The sequence below is a fragment of the Lynx rufus genome, unplaced genomic scaffold, assembly GCF_022079265.1.
Source record: "Lynx rufus isolate CCGP_SWC_20201006 ecotype Redwood Valley unplaced genomic scaffold, mLynRuf1.p SCAF_1, whole genome shotgun sequence".
Classification (NCBI taxonomy): domain Eukaryota; kingdom Metazoa; phylum Chordata; class Mammalia; order Carnivora; family Felidae; genus Lynx; species Lynx rufus.
In genome coordinates this window covers 195,443,219-195,457,941 of record NW_025814823.1, presented here as the reverse complement: position 1 = coordinate 195,457,941, position 14,723 = coordinate 195,443,219, and the positions used below count along the sequence as shown (strand labels likewise).

Genomic DNA, 14,723 nt, shown 5'->3' with positions numbered 1-14,723 from the left:
CTCTTTCACTTACAATCGTATGGTGAAATTTTCCAGAACCTGAACGACATACAGTGGCTTCATCTAGTCCCGAAGGCTAATTAATGGGCGGTGTGCTTGTGTATTCTTGCGTGTCACAAATTTGTTTTCATTTCTAATATGGCACAACGTATAGAGCCAAAAGCTCTCTGAGGAACTCAATAATTTTTAAGAGTCTGAGACGTGTACAGAAACGTATTTTTCTTTTAATAAAATAAAGCTACACACACTAAAACATTCCCTTTGTTTTGACATAATGGCCCAGCTGGGAGGTACCGGAGCTTGGACTCTATCCCAGGCAGTCTGTCTTTAAGCCTCTAGCCACTATTCTTACTGTTTAAGATTTAACATCCTTGAAATGCAATGCACTTAAGGATGGACAGAAGTCTTTCAAAATATTGAAAATAAAGGGGATCGCCAATCTGGCCCAACATCTTCACTTTACAGATGAGGAAAAGTGAAGCCCGGAGAGGGGAAGTGACTTGCCAAAGGTCACGGAGCAAAGAATCAGAATCTGCCAGGCCTCTTGCTCCTGGTTGGGAGCTCTTAGAACTCCAACCCAAGAAAGCATTGTAATTACCTTTTCCACAGCATGTGAACGAGTAACATGCAGACATTGCAAGAGACAACACTTCCAACCAAAGTGGCTCGATTTTATTGCAGGGAAGGTAGGGAGGAGCAGAGCAAGTGAGGGTCTCTGTGGGAACCCCCATTGCCGAGTAGGACTGCCAGGCCCCAGGTCTGTCTGGAAGGCAGGAGAGGATCAGCGACCTGGAAGAGAGGAGAAATTAGGTGGGGCAAGAGTGCCATCTGCTGTGCACATGGAGGCATTGCAAAGCAGTAGAGGTTCACTAAGAGGCAGCTGTGGGGGTGCACACCCCGCCAACTAAGTCTGTTATTCTGGGTTGGCTGGAACGCATTAACCTAGCTCAGCCAATCACCACCGAGGCCTTTCTGGGAAACTTCCAGGACTGCTGGGATGGAACTCCCTGTCCTGTTTTAATTCACGTTGGGAAGGCAGTGAACAAAATCACAAGCAAACAAATCTGCCAAGGAACAGATAGTCGAGGTGACTTTGTAACCAAGAAATGCTGGGGCGCCTGGGTGGCTCAGTCGGTTGAGCCTCCGACTTCAGCTCAGGTCATGATCTCACAGTTTGTGGGTTCAAGCCTCGCGTCGGGCTCTGTGCTGACAGCTCGGAGCCTGGAGCCTGCTTCGGATTTGGTGTCTCCCTCTCTCTCTCTGCCCCCACCCGGCTCACACCCTCTCTCTCTTTTTCTCAAAAATAAATAAACATAAAAAATTGTTTAAGAAATGCTCTCTCTGATTCCCAAACCTGGCTTCAAATCTGTCACTGGAGAACCTCTTAAAACAGACTGAGGCAGATGCTGCAGGGATGTGTGGGGTAAAGTTCACTTGATAGGTGATTCTCACCGAAAATCTGTGCATCTGAGTCTTTCCACACAACACGTGTTTGCTCACACACGCCCAGATAAAATTAGCTGCTATCCAGAATTTGCTTCAAAATGGCGGGGGTGGGGGGGGGTGGGTACGGTTGTGGAGCATAGCTGAGACAACGATGGCAAGGACTTATAATTGGATCTGGGTGATGGTAGATAGGGATTCATTTTCCTACTCATACATTTAAAATTTGCATAATAAAAAAGCAAAGATAAATAAGTTAATTAAAAACCATGAGAATTATTCAGCCACAGAAAGGAATAAAGTACTGATACATGCTAGGGCTCGGATGAATCCTGAAAATATTACACTAATGGAAATCGTATGGTTCCCCCCCCACCTTTATTTATTTATTTATTTATTTATTTATTTATTTATTTATTTATTTATTTTGAGAAAGAGCACACACAGGAGGGGCAGAGAAAGGAGAGAGAGAATCCCAAGTAGGCTCTGCACTGTCAGCACAGAGCCTGATGCTGGGCTCCAACTCTCGAACCGCGAGATCATGACCTGGGGCCGAAACCAGGAGTCAAACACCCAACTGACTGAGCCACCCAGAAACCACCCTTCGTATGGCTTCTCTTAAATGAAACATCCAGAATAGGCAAATCACAGAGGCAGAAGGCCGATTAGTGGTTCCCAGGGGCTGGGAGAGGGGGGCGTGTAGAGTGACTACTTAATGGGTTTGGGGCATTTTTCTGGGGTGATAAAGCTTTGAAACCAGAGAGTTGCACAACATCCTGAACACAGTGGATGCCACTAAGTGGTACACTTCAGCGGTGCCCGGGTTGGTTTCAGCTCAGGTCATGATCTCACAGTTCGTGAATTCGAGCCCCACATCACTGGGCTCTGTACTGAAAGGTGGAGCCTGCTTAAGATTCTCAACCTCTCTGCCCCCAGCCCTGTGTGCGCACACACGCTCTCTCTCCCTCAAATAAAAAATAACTTCTTTTCTGATTTGGGATGCCTTTCATCCTGTCTCTGCCGCTCGCCTGTGCGTGGCTGGGATCACGTCACTTTCCCTCTCCAGCCTTGTGTTTCTCAACGGCGCTGAGAGCACTGATCCACATCAGGGACGTGGCAATCACTGGAACTGAAACACCAAAGGCACTACCTGGGCAGTGACAGCTAGGGAGGGCCGTGCTGTGGAGGATTCTGAAGCTGTGGCTGGGCACAGAGGGAAGGAGTGTTGGCTCCATAAATCACGTCTATCTGGTTCCACGGTGAACGATTCTGGCACAGGGCACCTTACGTGCCTCTCTGCATTGTGTAAAATTAAAGGGGGCATCCAGCTTGGACACGAGGATTGTTTTTGTACTCATCTGGGCAGAGGGCACGGTCAGGAAGCTGACAGCCGTTCCGAGTGGGAAGAGAGACCAAGTTGAATTAACTTACCTGGTCAGTGCACAGGAGCATGAGACCCAGGGCACAGGCGCCCTCTCGGATGGGACAGTTTATCAAAACATTGCTCAGGGTCATATGCTCTATACTTAAACCCTGCTGATCATGAGATGCACTCCCCAAGTCATAAAAGGGACCCTGGGAGACATCTAACACAGTGCTCTGTGTGCCCTAGGAAGGCTGTGAGGATTCCTGAACTTAGGATTTGCATTAGATAATGAAATATTTTGTACAAGGGGCCTCACCCACCTGCCCCCGTTGGTCCATCTTGGGCCCAGGGGTCCAGGCCCTCATTACTTGGGGCCGAGGTAGGAAACAGCTTTTCCTGTTTTTCCCAGCGTCTCCAGCAGAAGGTCCACGCTGTGCTCAGAGTTGATGCAAACCTTCTTGTTGGGTAGGTCAATGTCAAACTCAACTCCTGCAGGAAGAGGAAGTCGGGGGGTGTGGGGAGGAAGCAGAGATCATCCCAGTCAGAGCAAGAAAGAGTCCAGGCTACAAAATCCTTATTCACAACCGCCTTCCCCTTTCCTCCACACCAGGTGCCAGCAAAATCTTAGGGCCAGAGGACATGTGTTACGCATTTTGGGCCACGTGGACTCATCTGCATATTCTTCTCTGTGTGTATTGCTTTTACAGTCCTTTAAAAATGTAAAAAACCAGGGCACTTGGGTGGCTCAGCCGGTTAAGCATCTAACTCTAGGTTTCAGCTCAGGTCATGTTCTCACAGTTTGTGAGGTCGAGCTCTGCGTCAGGCTCTGCGCTGACAGCACGGAGCCAACCTGGGATTCTCTCTCTCTCAGAAAAAAATAAATAAACTTTAAAAAAACACAAAAACCATTTTCAGCTGTACAAAAACAGACTGTTGGCCAGATTTGGCCCATGGGCTGTAGTTTGCCAATCCCTACTCTAGATTGGGCTTCTTTCAAGATTTTTTTCTTCTTTTTAATTTCAAAAGTAAAATACAGGTATGCCTGGGTGGCTCAGTCGGTTAAGTGTCCAACTCGTTTTTTTTCTTTTTAATGTTTTTTTAATTTATTTTTGAAGGAGAGAGAGAGAGAGAGAGAGACAGAGCATGAGCGGGGGAGGAGCAGAGAGAGAGAGGGAGACACAGAATTTGAAGCCGGCTCCAGGCTCTATGCTGTCAGCACAGAGCCCGACGCGGGGCTCAAACTCATGAAACGCGAGATCATGACCTGAGCCAAAGTCGGACGCTCAACCGACTGAGCCACCCAGGCGCCCCTAAGTGTCCAACTCTTGATGTCAGCTCAAGTCATAATGTCACAGTTTGTGAGATCAAGCCTCATTTTGGGCTCTGCACTTGCAGGGTGGAGACTGCTTGGGATTTTCTCTCACCCTCTCTCTCTGCCCCTCCTCACCCTCTCAAATAAATAAACTAAAAAAAAAAAAAAAAAGTAATAATACAGATACACCATTCAAAAAAGGCAAACGTGTCTGAAAAAAACTAGAGCGTAAGGCTCCCTACTATCTCCTACCTCCAGAAGTCACTACAAACAGCACGGCATCTACCCAGTCTTTTTTGCAGACAGACAAATGAAAAATAATTCCCCCAAAGGGCATCATACTGTATACACAGGTCTTGCTATATTTCACTTTCCGATGTCCGGGATACCGTGCCCATCTTAGTATACACAGACTTACATCATTTTTTAGCAGCTACACTGCATTCCCCAGTGTGGATGTACCATACACCCACTCGGTCCCCTGCTGAGGGACACTGACATTGCTGCCTCCAATTTTGCACTATTATCACACAATGGCTGCAGTAAACACACTTGAGCATAGCTTATAAAACTTGTCCAACTATTTCTTTTTTTTTAAATTTTTTTTTAACGCTTATTTGTTTTTGAGACAGAGAGAGACAGAGCATGAACGGGGGAGGGACAGAGAGAGTGGGAGACACAAAATGTGAAGCAGGCTCCAGGCTCTGAGCCATCAGCCCAGAGCCCGACGCGGGGCTCGAACTCACGGACCGTGAGATCGTGACCTGAGCTGAAGTCAGACGCTTAACAGACTGCGCCACCCAGGTGCCCCTTGTCCAACTATTTCTATGCCATGAATTTACAGGATGGAAACTGTGGGGCAACAGACTGGCACGTGTTAAATGTTGATATTGTAAAACCACCCTCCAGAAGGACGGTGCCAATTTCAAGCCACCCACCTCACCCCCAGAGCAGTACATGGGAGTACCTATAATGTGTTTTGTTGAGACGACAGAATGCAGAGGGAAAGCCCCTGATAGGTTCTAGGCCTGGCTTCATTATTGACTTGTTGGATGGCCACAGGCGAGTCCTGCCCATTAGAGGCCTCTGTCTCCCCATCTGTACATGAAGGAATTGGGGGTGGCCAGCCCCCATGGTCTCTCCGGTTCACATATGCCATTAGTTTGTGAATCCTCAGGCCCAGAACTGTTCATCTAAGACCCCAACTCAGAAAACCCTTCTACCTCACCTCAAGAGGCCACCCAGGAGGGGACAGTAGTGAAAGACAGGGAGAAACCTGTTCCAGTTCAAAGGGAGATCCCCAAATGCTTGAAGAGCCTTAAAAAGCCCATGACACAGGATTTTTTTATTTTTATGTTTATTTATTTTTGAGAGAAAGAGAGATAGAGCATGAATGGGGGAGAGGCAGGCAGGGAGGGAGACACAGAATCTGAAGCAGGCTCCAGGCTCTGAGCTGTCAGCACAGAGCCTAACGCGGGGCTTGAACTCATGAACCGTGAGATCATGACCTGATCTGAAGTCAGACACTTAACCGACTGAGCCACCCAGGCACAGGATTTTATCATAATGTCTGAATTTGTACCTAATGGATACCAAGGGAGAAAAAAAAAAAATGCAATGTGTCCTTGCTACACGCTGGATTTTTGTCTTTCGTTTCAGAAGTGTCTCCCTCCTCTTTGGAATAAATATTTTGGTGGCATCGTAGAGCTGGAGGAAACTCTGGGGTCATCTAATCCAGTGGGTTTCAAACTGTTTTTCCTGCAGCCCAGATTCCAGGTCGGGTGTCAAGAGTGACATAGACCCACCCTCCCTTCATCCGGAGTGTGCCTCTTGGTATCCGAGGGGCTTCTGAGCAGTTTCATTCTTAAAATATCCATGGTGAAAGCTGACACAGGCTGACAGGCCCATACCACAGCTGGGGAAACTCAGGCCCCCGGGAGAAGAGGCCACAGTTACACAAGAAAAGTCAGCAGTCACGTTTTCCCCACTGCTTCAGATGCTTTCAAGCTAAGATTCCAGTTTAAGGGACTCGAAACCAGCCATTGACTCACTTCGGGCAAGTCACTTCCCCTCTTGGGCACTGGTGTCAACATCCCCATTCCACAGATGGAAAGGACAGCTCAGAGGAAATGTTCCAAGTACTAGTGAGAGCACATCCATGTGGAAGCCCTCAGAAAACCGGGTATTATCTAGGGTCGTAAAAATGAAAATCTTATCAAGAAATAAAATAAAACTGGGGCGCCTGGGTGGCGCAGTCGGTTAAGCGTCCAACTTCAGCCAGGTCACGATCTCGCGGTCCGTGAGTTCGAGCCCCGCGTCGGGCTCTGGGCTGATGGCTCAGAGCCTGGAGCCTGTTTCGGATTCTGTGTCTCCCTCTCTCTCTGCCCCTCCCGCGTTCATGCTCTGTCTCTCTCTGTCCCCAAAATAAATAAAACGTTGAAAAAAAAATTTAAAAAAAAAAAAAAAGAAATAAAATAAAACTAATTACCTCATGGAGCCCCAGGGCCAGATCCCAGCCCTCTCTGGGCTTCAGTTTCCCCAGCTGAGAACTGAGGACGCTGGACGAGAATAATCGTTTTCTTTTTTATTTATTTTTTAACATTTGTTTATTTTGAGACAGAGATAGAGCATGAGTGGGGGAGGGGCAGAGAGCGAGGGAGACACAGAATTCAAAGCAGGCCCCAGGCTCTGAGCTGTCAGTGCTGAGCCCCACGCAGGGCTCGAACTCACGGACCGCGAGACCATGGCCTGAGCCAAAGTCGGACGCTTGACTGACTGAGCCACCCAGGCGCCCCAAGAGTAATCACTTTCTAAATACGTCCAAAAGGGGTGTGTTAGGAGTTCTGCACATGACTTGAGCCAAAGTTTATTTTTTTTTAATATTACAATCTTAAAAACGTTAATAGAAAATGACACTCAAATGTATCATCAAAAGTTACCACACTGAAGATCACCAACGTATTAACTAGTTCTGCCAGGACTCTGAGCTAGATTGTGGGGCCAAATCCCAGCTGTGCCACTTACTGTGTGATCTCAGCCACATTGCTTAACCTCTCTGAACTTCAGTTCCTCCTGCTTATAATGGAGATAGTCCAAGAAGCTACCGAAACGGTTGTGGTGACAGGTAGATGACTTGATCCTCAGAAGCCACTAAGCAGAATATTTGACACATGCTAAGTACTCACTACATCGTAGTTTTACTGTTGCTATCAGCTTCAACTCAAGCTTCTGCCCCACCTCTGCATGCACTTGAGCATGACAGAAGTGCCTCGGTCTCCCCCACCTCGCTCCTAACCCTGGGCCGCTCACTCACCTCCCAGCTTGTTGAGCACCCGACTGACCGCATTGGAGCAGCCTTCACAGGTCATGTCCACAGAGAACTCGTGTTTCTAAAACAGACAAAGGGGACCATGAGCTAAGTCGTGCAGAGCGACCCAGATACCCCAGCGGTGCGCAGGTCCACCCAGAGACCAAGACAAAGGGCAGAGAGGGCAAGATCTGTCATCAGACTCACCAGTGGCCTGGTTCTGAGCCCTTCTAGTAAACTGTAAAGTGGAGGAAGGAAGAGTTTCTCCATCTTACAGGTTGTTGTATTAAATGAGGTAATCCATATAAATCCGTTAGGAGTGTCTAGCACACGATGAGTAGAACCACGTGAGAAGCTAGTTTCAAATGTTGGTTTCTAGTCTTACCTTCAAAATCTTGATTCTTGAGTTATGGGGTTGTCTCAAGACATTGATAAGTCTGATATGGGGTGGGCCCACGCACTCTGAGCAATGCTGATCTGGTGGTCTTATCTACGCATCGGAAGATCACCTTCTGCATTAGAATCCCTTGAGAACTTCCAAAAACCACCAGTTCTGATCAACAAGTCTGGGCTGGGGCGTCTGTTGTGGCTAATAAGCTTCCCTGGTGTTCGGATACACAGAGCTCACTGTTGTCATCCACATGCCTCACTGCCAGAGGCAGCCCCTGAGTCCTGGGGAGGGAAGGGATTTGCCTGGGCTCCCAGTGAGTTGGAGGCCGGGCCAGTAAGGGGACCCAGACTCCTGGACTCTTCATACAGGCTCAACATCCTATAGTCTCCAGGGTATCTGACAAACCAAGTGCATGAAGGCAAGCTTTGTTCAGTTCATTGCCGCAATCCAATACTTGAACAGTGAGTGCCTGGCACAGAGTAGGTGCTTGAGTTGAGTGAATGGATGATTGACACAGCTGGTTGACGGTCTCTGGGTCCTTCCTTTGCTTTCAGACAAGGATTACTTATACCAATACATCCTTTATTTTAAAATCTCTGAAAATAAGATGAGCTTCAGTTCCCAGGTCTAGCACTTACAAGCTGTATGACTAAGTTACTGAACTCCTCTTGCCTTGGTTTCTACATCTGCAAAATGGGGATGAGAGTCCCTTTCCAGGTTAGTGAATGGGACAAACATTTTAAGTGTGCTGGCCAGCATCCAAGATGGCCCCAGTGATCTCCAAGTCCTGAGTATTTATGCCCTTGAGAAGTCCCATTCCACTATGTCTCAGGGCTGGGTGTCCAGTAGAATATGGTTGAAGTGATGTTATGTGACTTCTGAGACTAGGTCATAAAAGACATTGTGGCTACTTCCTTGCTCTCTCTCTGGGATCATTCGCTCTGGAGGAAGCTGGCTACGACATCTTTTTTTTTTAATTTTAGGTGTGGGGAGGGGAAGAGAGACAGAAAGTAGGAGAGAGAATCCTAAGCAGGCTACACACACAGTGCGGAGCCCGACACGGGGTTCGATCTCACTACGGTGAGACCATGACCTGAGCCGAAATCAAGAGTCGGATGCTTAACCCAGGTGCCTCTGGCTGCAAAATCTTAAAGACCCTCAAGCAACCCTATAGAGAGGTGCTCATGTTGAGGAACTAAGTCTCCAGCCAACAGCTAGGTGAGGGAGCCATCGTGGAAGCAGATGCTCCTTAAGATGAGTACAGTCTGGGGGCACCTGGGTGGCTCAGTCGGTTGGGCGTCTGACTTTGGCTCAGGTCATGATCTCACAGTCCGTGAGTTCGAGCCCCGCATTGGGCTCTGTGCTGACAGCTCAAAGCCTGGAGCCTGCTTCGGATTCTGTCTCCCTCTCTCTCTGCTCCTCCCCTGCTCATGCTGTCTCTGTCTCAAAAAATAAATAAAAACATTAAAAAAAAAAAAAAAAAGATGAGTACAGTCTGGGCCAACATCTTCATTACAGCTTCACCAGAGACCCTGGGCCAGGAACACCCCACTGAGCTGCTTCCAGATTCCTGACTCTCAGAAACCATGAATTAATGAACATTTATTGTTTTAAACTACCAAGGTTTGAGATAATTACTCAGGAGCAACATATAACTAAAACGTGAAGTAAAGAGGTTGGAGCCTACCAGTAGTTTCCACGGGTGAAAAATTCGTTGTTGGATTATTATTTTTAGTTTGTTCCAATCTTTTTTTTTTTTAACTTCAAAAAAAATGGCTACATTTTTCATAGAGCACTTCAAAATATTTCAAATTTGTTATCTCAGTTGGAATTCTGGACACAGCAATGTTTCTTGCTGGAAGACCCCAGGCAAAAATCCCTGTGCCTTACTGGCCCCAGTCAGGGGTATATAATACCTTATCCATACCAAAAAGGTATTAGCCAACTCAAGTTTTCTCAACCTCCGTGCACACAGGAATCACCTGGGGGCTTGAGAACATGGGACTCTGCAGGTGGCTGCCTCAATCTGCATTGAGGCTCCGGGGTGGACCCTGGGCCCCTCCATTTTTAACTCACTGGGGGGACACCAGGAGGCAAGACCACACCCCTGCAAAAAATTAGACTAATGGCGGTGCCTAGATGGCTCAGTCTGTTGAGTCTCTGACTTCAGTTCAGGTCATGATGTCACGGTTTGTGGGTTTGAGCCCTGCATTGGGCTCTGTGCTGACAGCTCAGAGCCTGGAGCCTGCTTCAGATTCTGTGTGTGTCTCTCTCTGCCCCTCCTCTGCTTGTGCCTTCTCTCGATCAAAAATAAATAAATTTAAAAAAATTGGACTGGGGCGCCTGGGTGGCTGTCGGTTAAGCGTCCGACATCGGCTCAGGTCATGATCTCGCGGTCCGTGAGTTCGAGCCCCGTGTCGGGCCCTGTGCTGACGGCTCAGAGCCTGGAGCCTGTTTCAGATTCTGTGTCTTCCTCTCTCTGACCCTCCCCCGTTCATGCTCTGTCTCTCTCTGTCTCAAAAATCAATAAACGTTAAAAAAAAATTAAAAAAAAAATTGGACCAATGGCTTCTCAAGCTCTTTCCAAGTCTCAGAACATCTTTGGGTCTGGCTTATCATCACGGGGTCCACGGGAAACTAAGACCAAGAGTTAGGAGTTTGGTTTTCAACTATTTTATTGAGGCCAGATCTGCAAAAACTGCCTTAAAGAAAATGGTCAGTTTTTCTTTTCTTCTAGTTAAACCCCACTCATTCCTTCAGCTTGTTGGAGGACACTATCAGCATGACCTGGGAGCTTGCAAAAATGCAAAATCTTAGGTCCCACCGCAGGCCTCCTGTATCAGAATCTTCATTTTAACAAGACATCCAGGGGGCACCTGGCTGGCTCAGTCAGTGGAATATGTGACTCTTGATCCCGGGGCGGTGAGTTTTGAGCCCCATGTTGGGTTTCACTTTAAAAATAAAAATAAATAGGGGCGCCTGGGTGGCTCAGTCGGTTGAGCATCCGACTTCAGCTCAGGTCACAATCTCCCAGTGGGTGAGTTCCAGCCCTGCGTCGGGCTCTGGGCTGATGGCCCAGAGCCTGGAGCCTGCTTCCGATTCTGTGTCTCCCTCTCTCTCTGCGCCTCCCCCGTTCATGCTCTGTCTCTCTCTGTCTCAAAAATAAATAAACATTAAAAAAAATAATAATAATAATTTAAAAATAAAAATAAATAAAAATTAAAAAGACACCCAGTTTATTTCTACCCACATTACAGTTTGAGATGCTGTTCTAGAAGGTGAATTGGCAAACTACAGCCTGCCTGTGACCTGGTCTTATGAGGTTTTACTGAAACACAGCTAAGCTCGTTGGTGCACTTTCACATTGGAATGGCAGAGCTGAGTAGTTGTAATGGACCACGTGGTTCATGAAGCCTAAGGCATTTTTTTTTTATTTAAAAAAATTTGTTTTAACATTTATTTATTTTTTAGAGACAGAGAGAGGCAGAACATGAGCAGGGGAGGGGGAAAGAGAGAGAGAGATACAGAATCTGAAGGAAGCTCCAGGCTCTGAGCTGTTAGCACAGAGCCCGACGCGGGGCCCAAATTCACGAACTCCAAGACCACGACCTGAGCCGAAGTCAGACGCTCAACCGACTGAGCCACCCAGGTGCCCCAAGCCTAAAGCATTTTTAAGTATTTACCTGGCCCTTTAAGAAAAAGTGTGCTGACCCCTGCTCTAGAATAACCATCAGACAATCGATTTATCGATTGGGTATTTATCAATACCCAATCAAAGCTTTAAAGGGTTCACAAGACCAAGATAATACCTAAATCTATTTATTGAGTGCCCATATGTGCCAAATGCTCTTTGTACGGTATCTTGAGTTAGTCCTCGCTCAGCTTGGAAAAGGAGCTAGTCACCCTGTTTTTCTCCTGAAATTCCCAGGGGTTCACTGAGCTGCCCATGGTCACGTGGTAAGTCTGTGCTGAGGCTTGGGATGTGAACCCAGGCCCTCCTGGCTTCAGGGCCATTTTAGCTGTGGAGCAGCCAACACACTGCCAGGTGCCAGTCCATGACCGTGACTCTCAGCAGGAGCTCTGGGAGTGGGACACCTTGCGAAAAAGCACAAGTTTATGCTGCCCAAGAACCTAAAGTCAACAAACACGGGCAGCTTTCTGCTGCTGACTACAGAGAGCATGCCCCCTTTCAGCCTCCACAGTACAGAGGTCAGAAGCCAGAAGGCGGCTTCTGGGTGGCAAATGTTACAATTCAGTGCTCTTCTCCTCTAGTCGGAGTTGCAAAAGTCGATTTGGGGGTGGGAGAAAAATCTACTTAATGGGCAGAATATCTATTCTTTACAGAGAAGCCCAAGGCCGGCTGGCCCCCTGTTGCCTCAGTCCCTCAGAGCCTCCCCACATCACCTCTAAGACGGGTCCTTGAAAGCAATGAAAAAAAGTCTAGTAAACTGTACAACTCCTTAATTGAATCTCAGAACTGGAAGGGCAGGAAAGCAGTGGGGTCACATTGTCCAGCCCCCTCCCAGGGAAGGGACTCTTTCTCGAAAATCCAGGCTATTCAGTCTTTAAGCACAATGTCGATAAGGAGTTTACTAACGCTAATATTTGAGTGCAAACTACATGTTGGGCATTGCTCAAAACCCTCTGTGTGCATTACTGTGTTTAATCACCACAATGTTCCCAGGAGATGGCCTCATTATCCCTTCTTGACAGAAGAGGGAGCTTAAGTTCAGACGTTAGGTCACTCACTCAGGATGACACAGCTAGTGAGTAGCAGGGCCTAGACTGAAAATGTCTCTTCCAAGCATAACCTCTCAACCACTGTGGTCCTTGTTAAAGTGGGGTTAACACTTGCCCACCTCTAGGTCCTACCCTATTTGTCCGATGTCTACACAAGAGCTACCATTTCTTGGGGACTAGCTATGTCAGTGGCTATGCTACATATTTTATATTTTACCTGGCATTTTCCCAGGTAATACTAACAATAGTCCTCTGAGATCACGGTTTTTATTCCCATTTTACAGATGAGGAAATCAAGGCACAGAGAGGCAAAGCAACTTGCCTGAGGTCACCCAGTTGACAGGTGAGGGCACAGATTTTTCAGAGGCTTCTGAGATTCCAAGTTTTTGTTGGAGAATCCTCTCGTGTGACACGCTCTTCCCCTCTCAGTTTTGACCACGGTCCCCTGAACTAATACCGCCTTCCTTCAGCTGCTCTTCTTGTGATATGGTGCCTTCATTCTGATCATCCGCTCTGGAGGGTCTTTCGCTTGTCAAAATCCCCAGAAGCGAACCCAGAATAGAGTGATTCTCAAGCTGGCCTTTCCTTCACTGCCACCCCCTACAAAAACCATCACTATCCCAGTCCCAGGGGGATTAATGCTGTCCTCTTAACATTGCTAAAGGCAGATCTGCTCAAGTAGGAGGGCTGATTCTGTCAGGTTCTTTGTCCATACTTTGTGTTGTCTGAGGATTTGTCTCAAGGCACTTGGCAAAACCCTAGGGAAATGACACCTGAGATGTTTGTGGCTTGGCCCAGGGAACTTCTTGCTTACCTGTCAGCTCCCCAAAGCTAGGCTGCTAAGACACAGGGTATCTGTGGGACACATCTGCGTATACTCTTGAAGCAGAGCCATTAACTAGGCACCCTGGAGGAAATTGGTAAACACCACATGACCCCAACCAGGATCTACAGGATGTAACTGACATCACAGTTTATTCCCAAGCCGGTGTGACCACTTTTGTCTGGCACTTCCCAAGTGATCAGGCCAGGAGAGACTGGGAGACTAAAGATAAGGGGCTTAATCCTGGCTCCACCCAACGCCTCCGAGACCTCCCTCCAGTAAATTACTGGGCTTTTTCTTTTTCTTATCTGTGAAAGTCCTTAATTCCTTATCTACAAAATGAGGCCTTGGGCAACCACGTATGTGCTTTAAGACTGAGTGAACTTCAAAGGCGGCTAAGACCGGCTCATTCCTCCCCCAAACTCTGTCATTGAGCAACTGGCAACTTTGAGCAGGTCCCTTAACCTCTCTAGGGCTTAGGGGTTCAGTTTCAAAAAGTGATCTGTAGGAAAGGTTAAAAGCACGGTCTCCATTCAGCGCTGAACTGAAAATCGGCCAGAGTCGGCAGGGGAAGGGAAGGAAACCACGGACCTCTGAAAACCTGCCGCGTCCCGGAGGCCACAGCCACCCTCCCCCTCCCCCCCATCTTCCCCCCTCCCCCATTCCCCCTTTCAGGCCAGGTCCGCCGACCGGCACAAGCAGGGTGAAGGCGCAGGGACTAGACGTCCCAGTTCCAGCTCGCCACCCGCTCGGCGACTGTGCCCTTCCCTGGGTCTCAGTTTCCCCATCTATGCAAGGAAGGGCTGGGCTTGTAACCACTGGAGGCCCGCAGCTCCAATGTCCTGAAGCCTGACTCCTACATAAAACCCCTTTCGGATCGGATTTTCTGGAAGGTCGCAGAAGCTGGGAGTAGATGGGAAGAGAGTGAGAAGAGAGACAATAACTCCGGCTGCGGCCTGAGCCCTTGAAGAGCGACGTGTGGCCGATCGGCGGTGCAGCGGAGGCGCAAGCCGGGGGCCCGGGTCTGCGCGGGGCGGGAGCTAGCAGGCACTTACCGGCATGACTGTGGATGTGGTGGTAGCGACGCCTGGGCTGGCTCTGAGCTCTAGCGCCGCTGTGCTTCCGGGGCTGGGTGCCGAGAAGCGCCGCCCCTCACGCGAAACCCCGCCCCCTTCGCCGCGGCCGGCAGTTAGGCCCCGCCTCCCTGGCCGCGCGGCCGGGAAGCCGCGGGACCGCCGTTGGCCGCCACTCACCCTTTGAGCGGGCGGGGCTCTGGGATTCCGCACGCTTCTGCAGCCCCCGGGGCCAGCCTGCAACGCCTACAGACCACGTTTAGACCAC

At 48.5% G+C, this 14,723-nt stretch overlaps 1 protein-coding gene across 1 annotated transcript; it reads right to left on the bottom strand.

Annotated features, from left to right (window-relative positions):
• Nucleotides 1-650: 650 nt before the first annotated feature.
• ATOX1 (antioxidant 1 copper chaperone) lies at nucleotides 651-14,514 on the bottom strand. Its single transcript, XM_047092248.1, has 4 exons — nucleotides 14,438-14,514; nucleotides 7,435-7,510; nucleotides 3,130-3,298; nucleotides 651-789 (listed from the first exon to the last, which is right to left on the bottom strand). The coding sequence occupies exons 1-3, from the start codon at nucleotides 14,441-14,443 to the stop codon at nucleotides 3,174-3,176; spliced, it is 207 nt and encodes a 68-aa protein (XP_046948204.1). The 5' UTR covers nucleotides 14,444-14,514; the 3' UTR covers nucleotides 651-789; nucleotides 3,130-3,173.
• Nucleotides 14,515-14,723: the final 209 nt, after the last annotated feature.

Bases quoted from the DNA above. Each gene is read 5' to 3' on its own strand.
- ATOX1 (XM_047092248.1), bottom strand. The intron at 3,299-7,434 runs GTGAGTGAGCGG...CTCTTCCTGCAG, and splicing joins GGTGCTCAACAAGCTGGGAG to GAGTTGAGTTTGACATTGAC.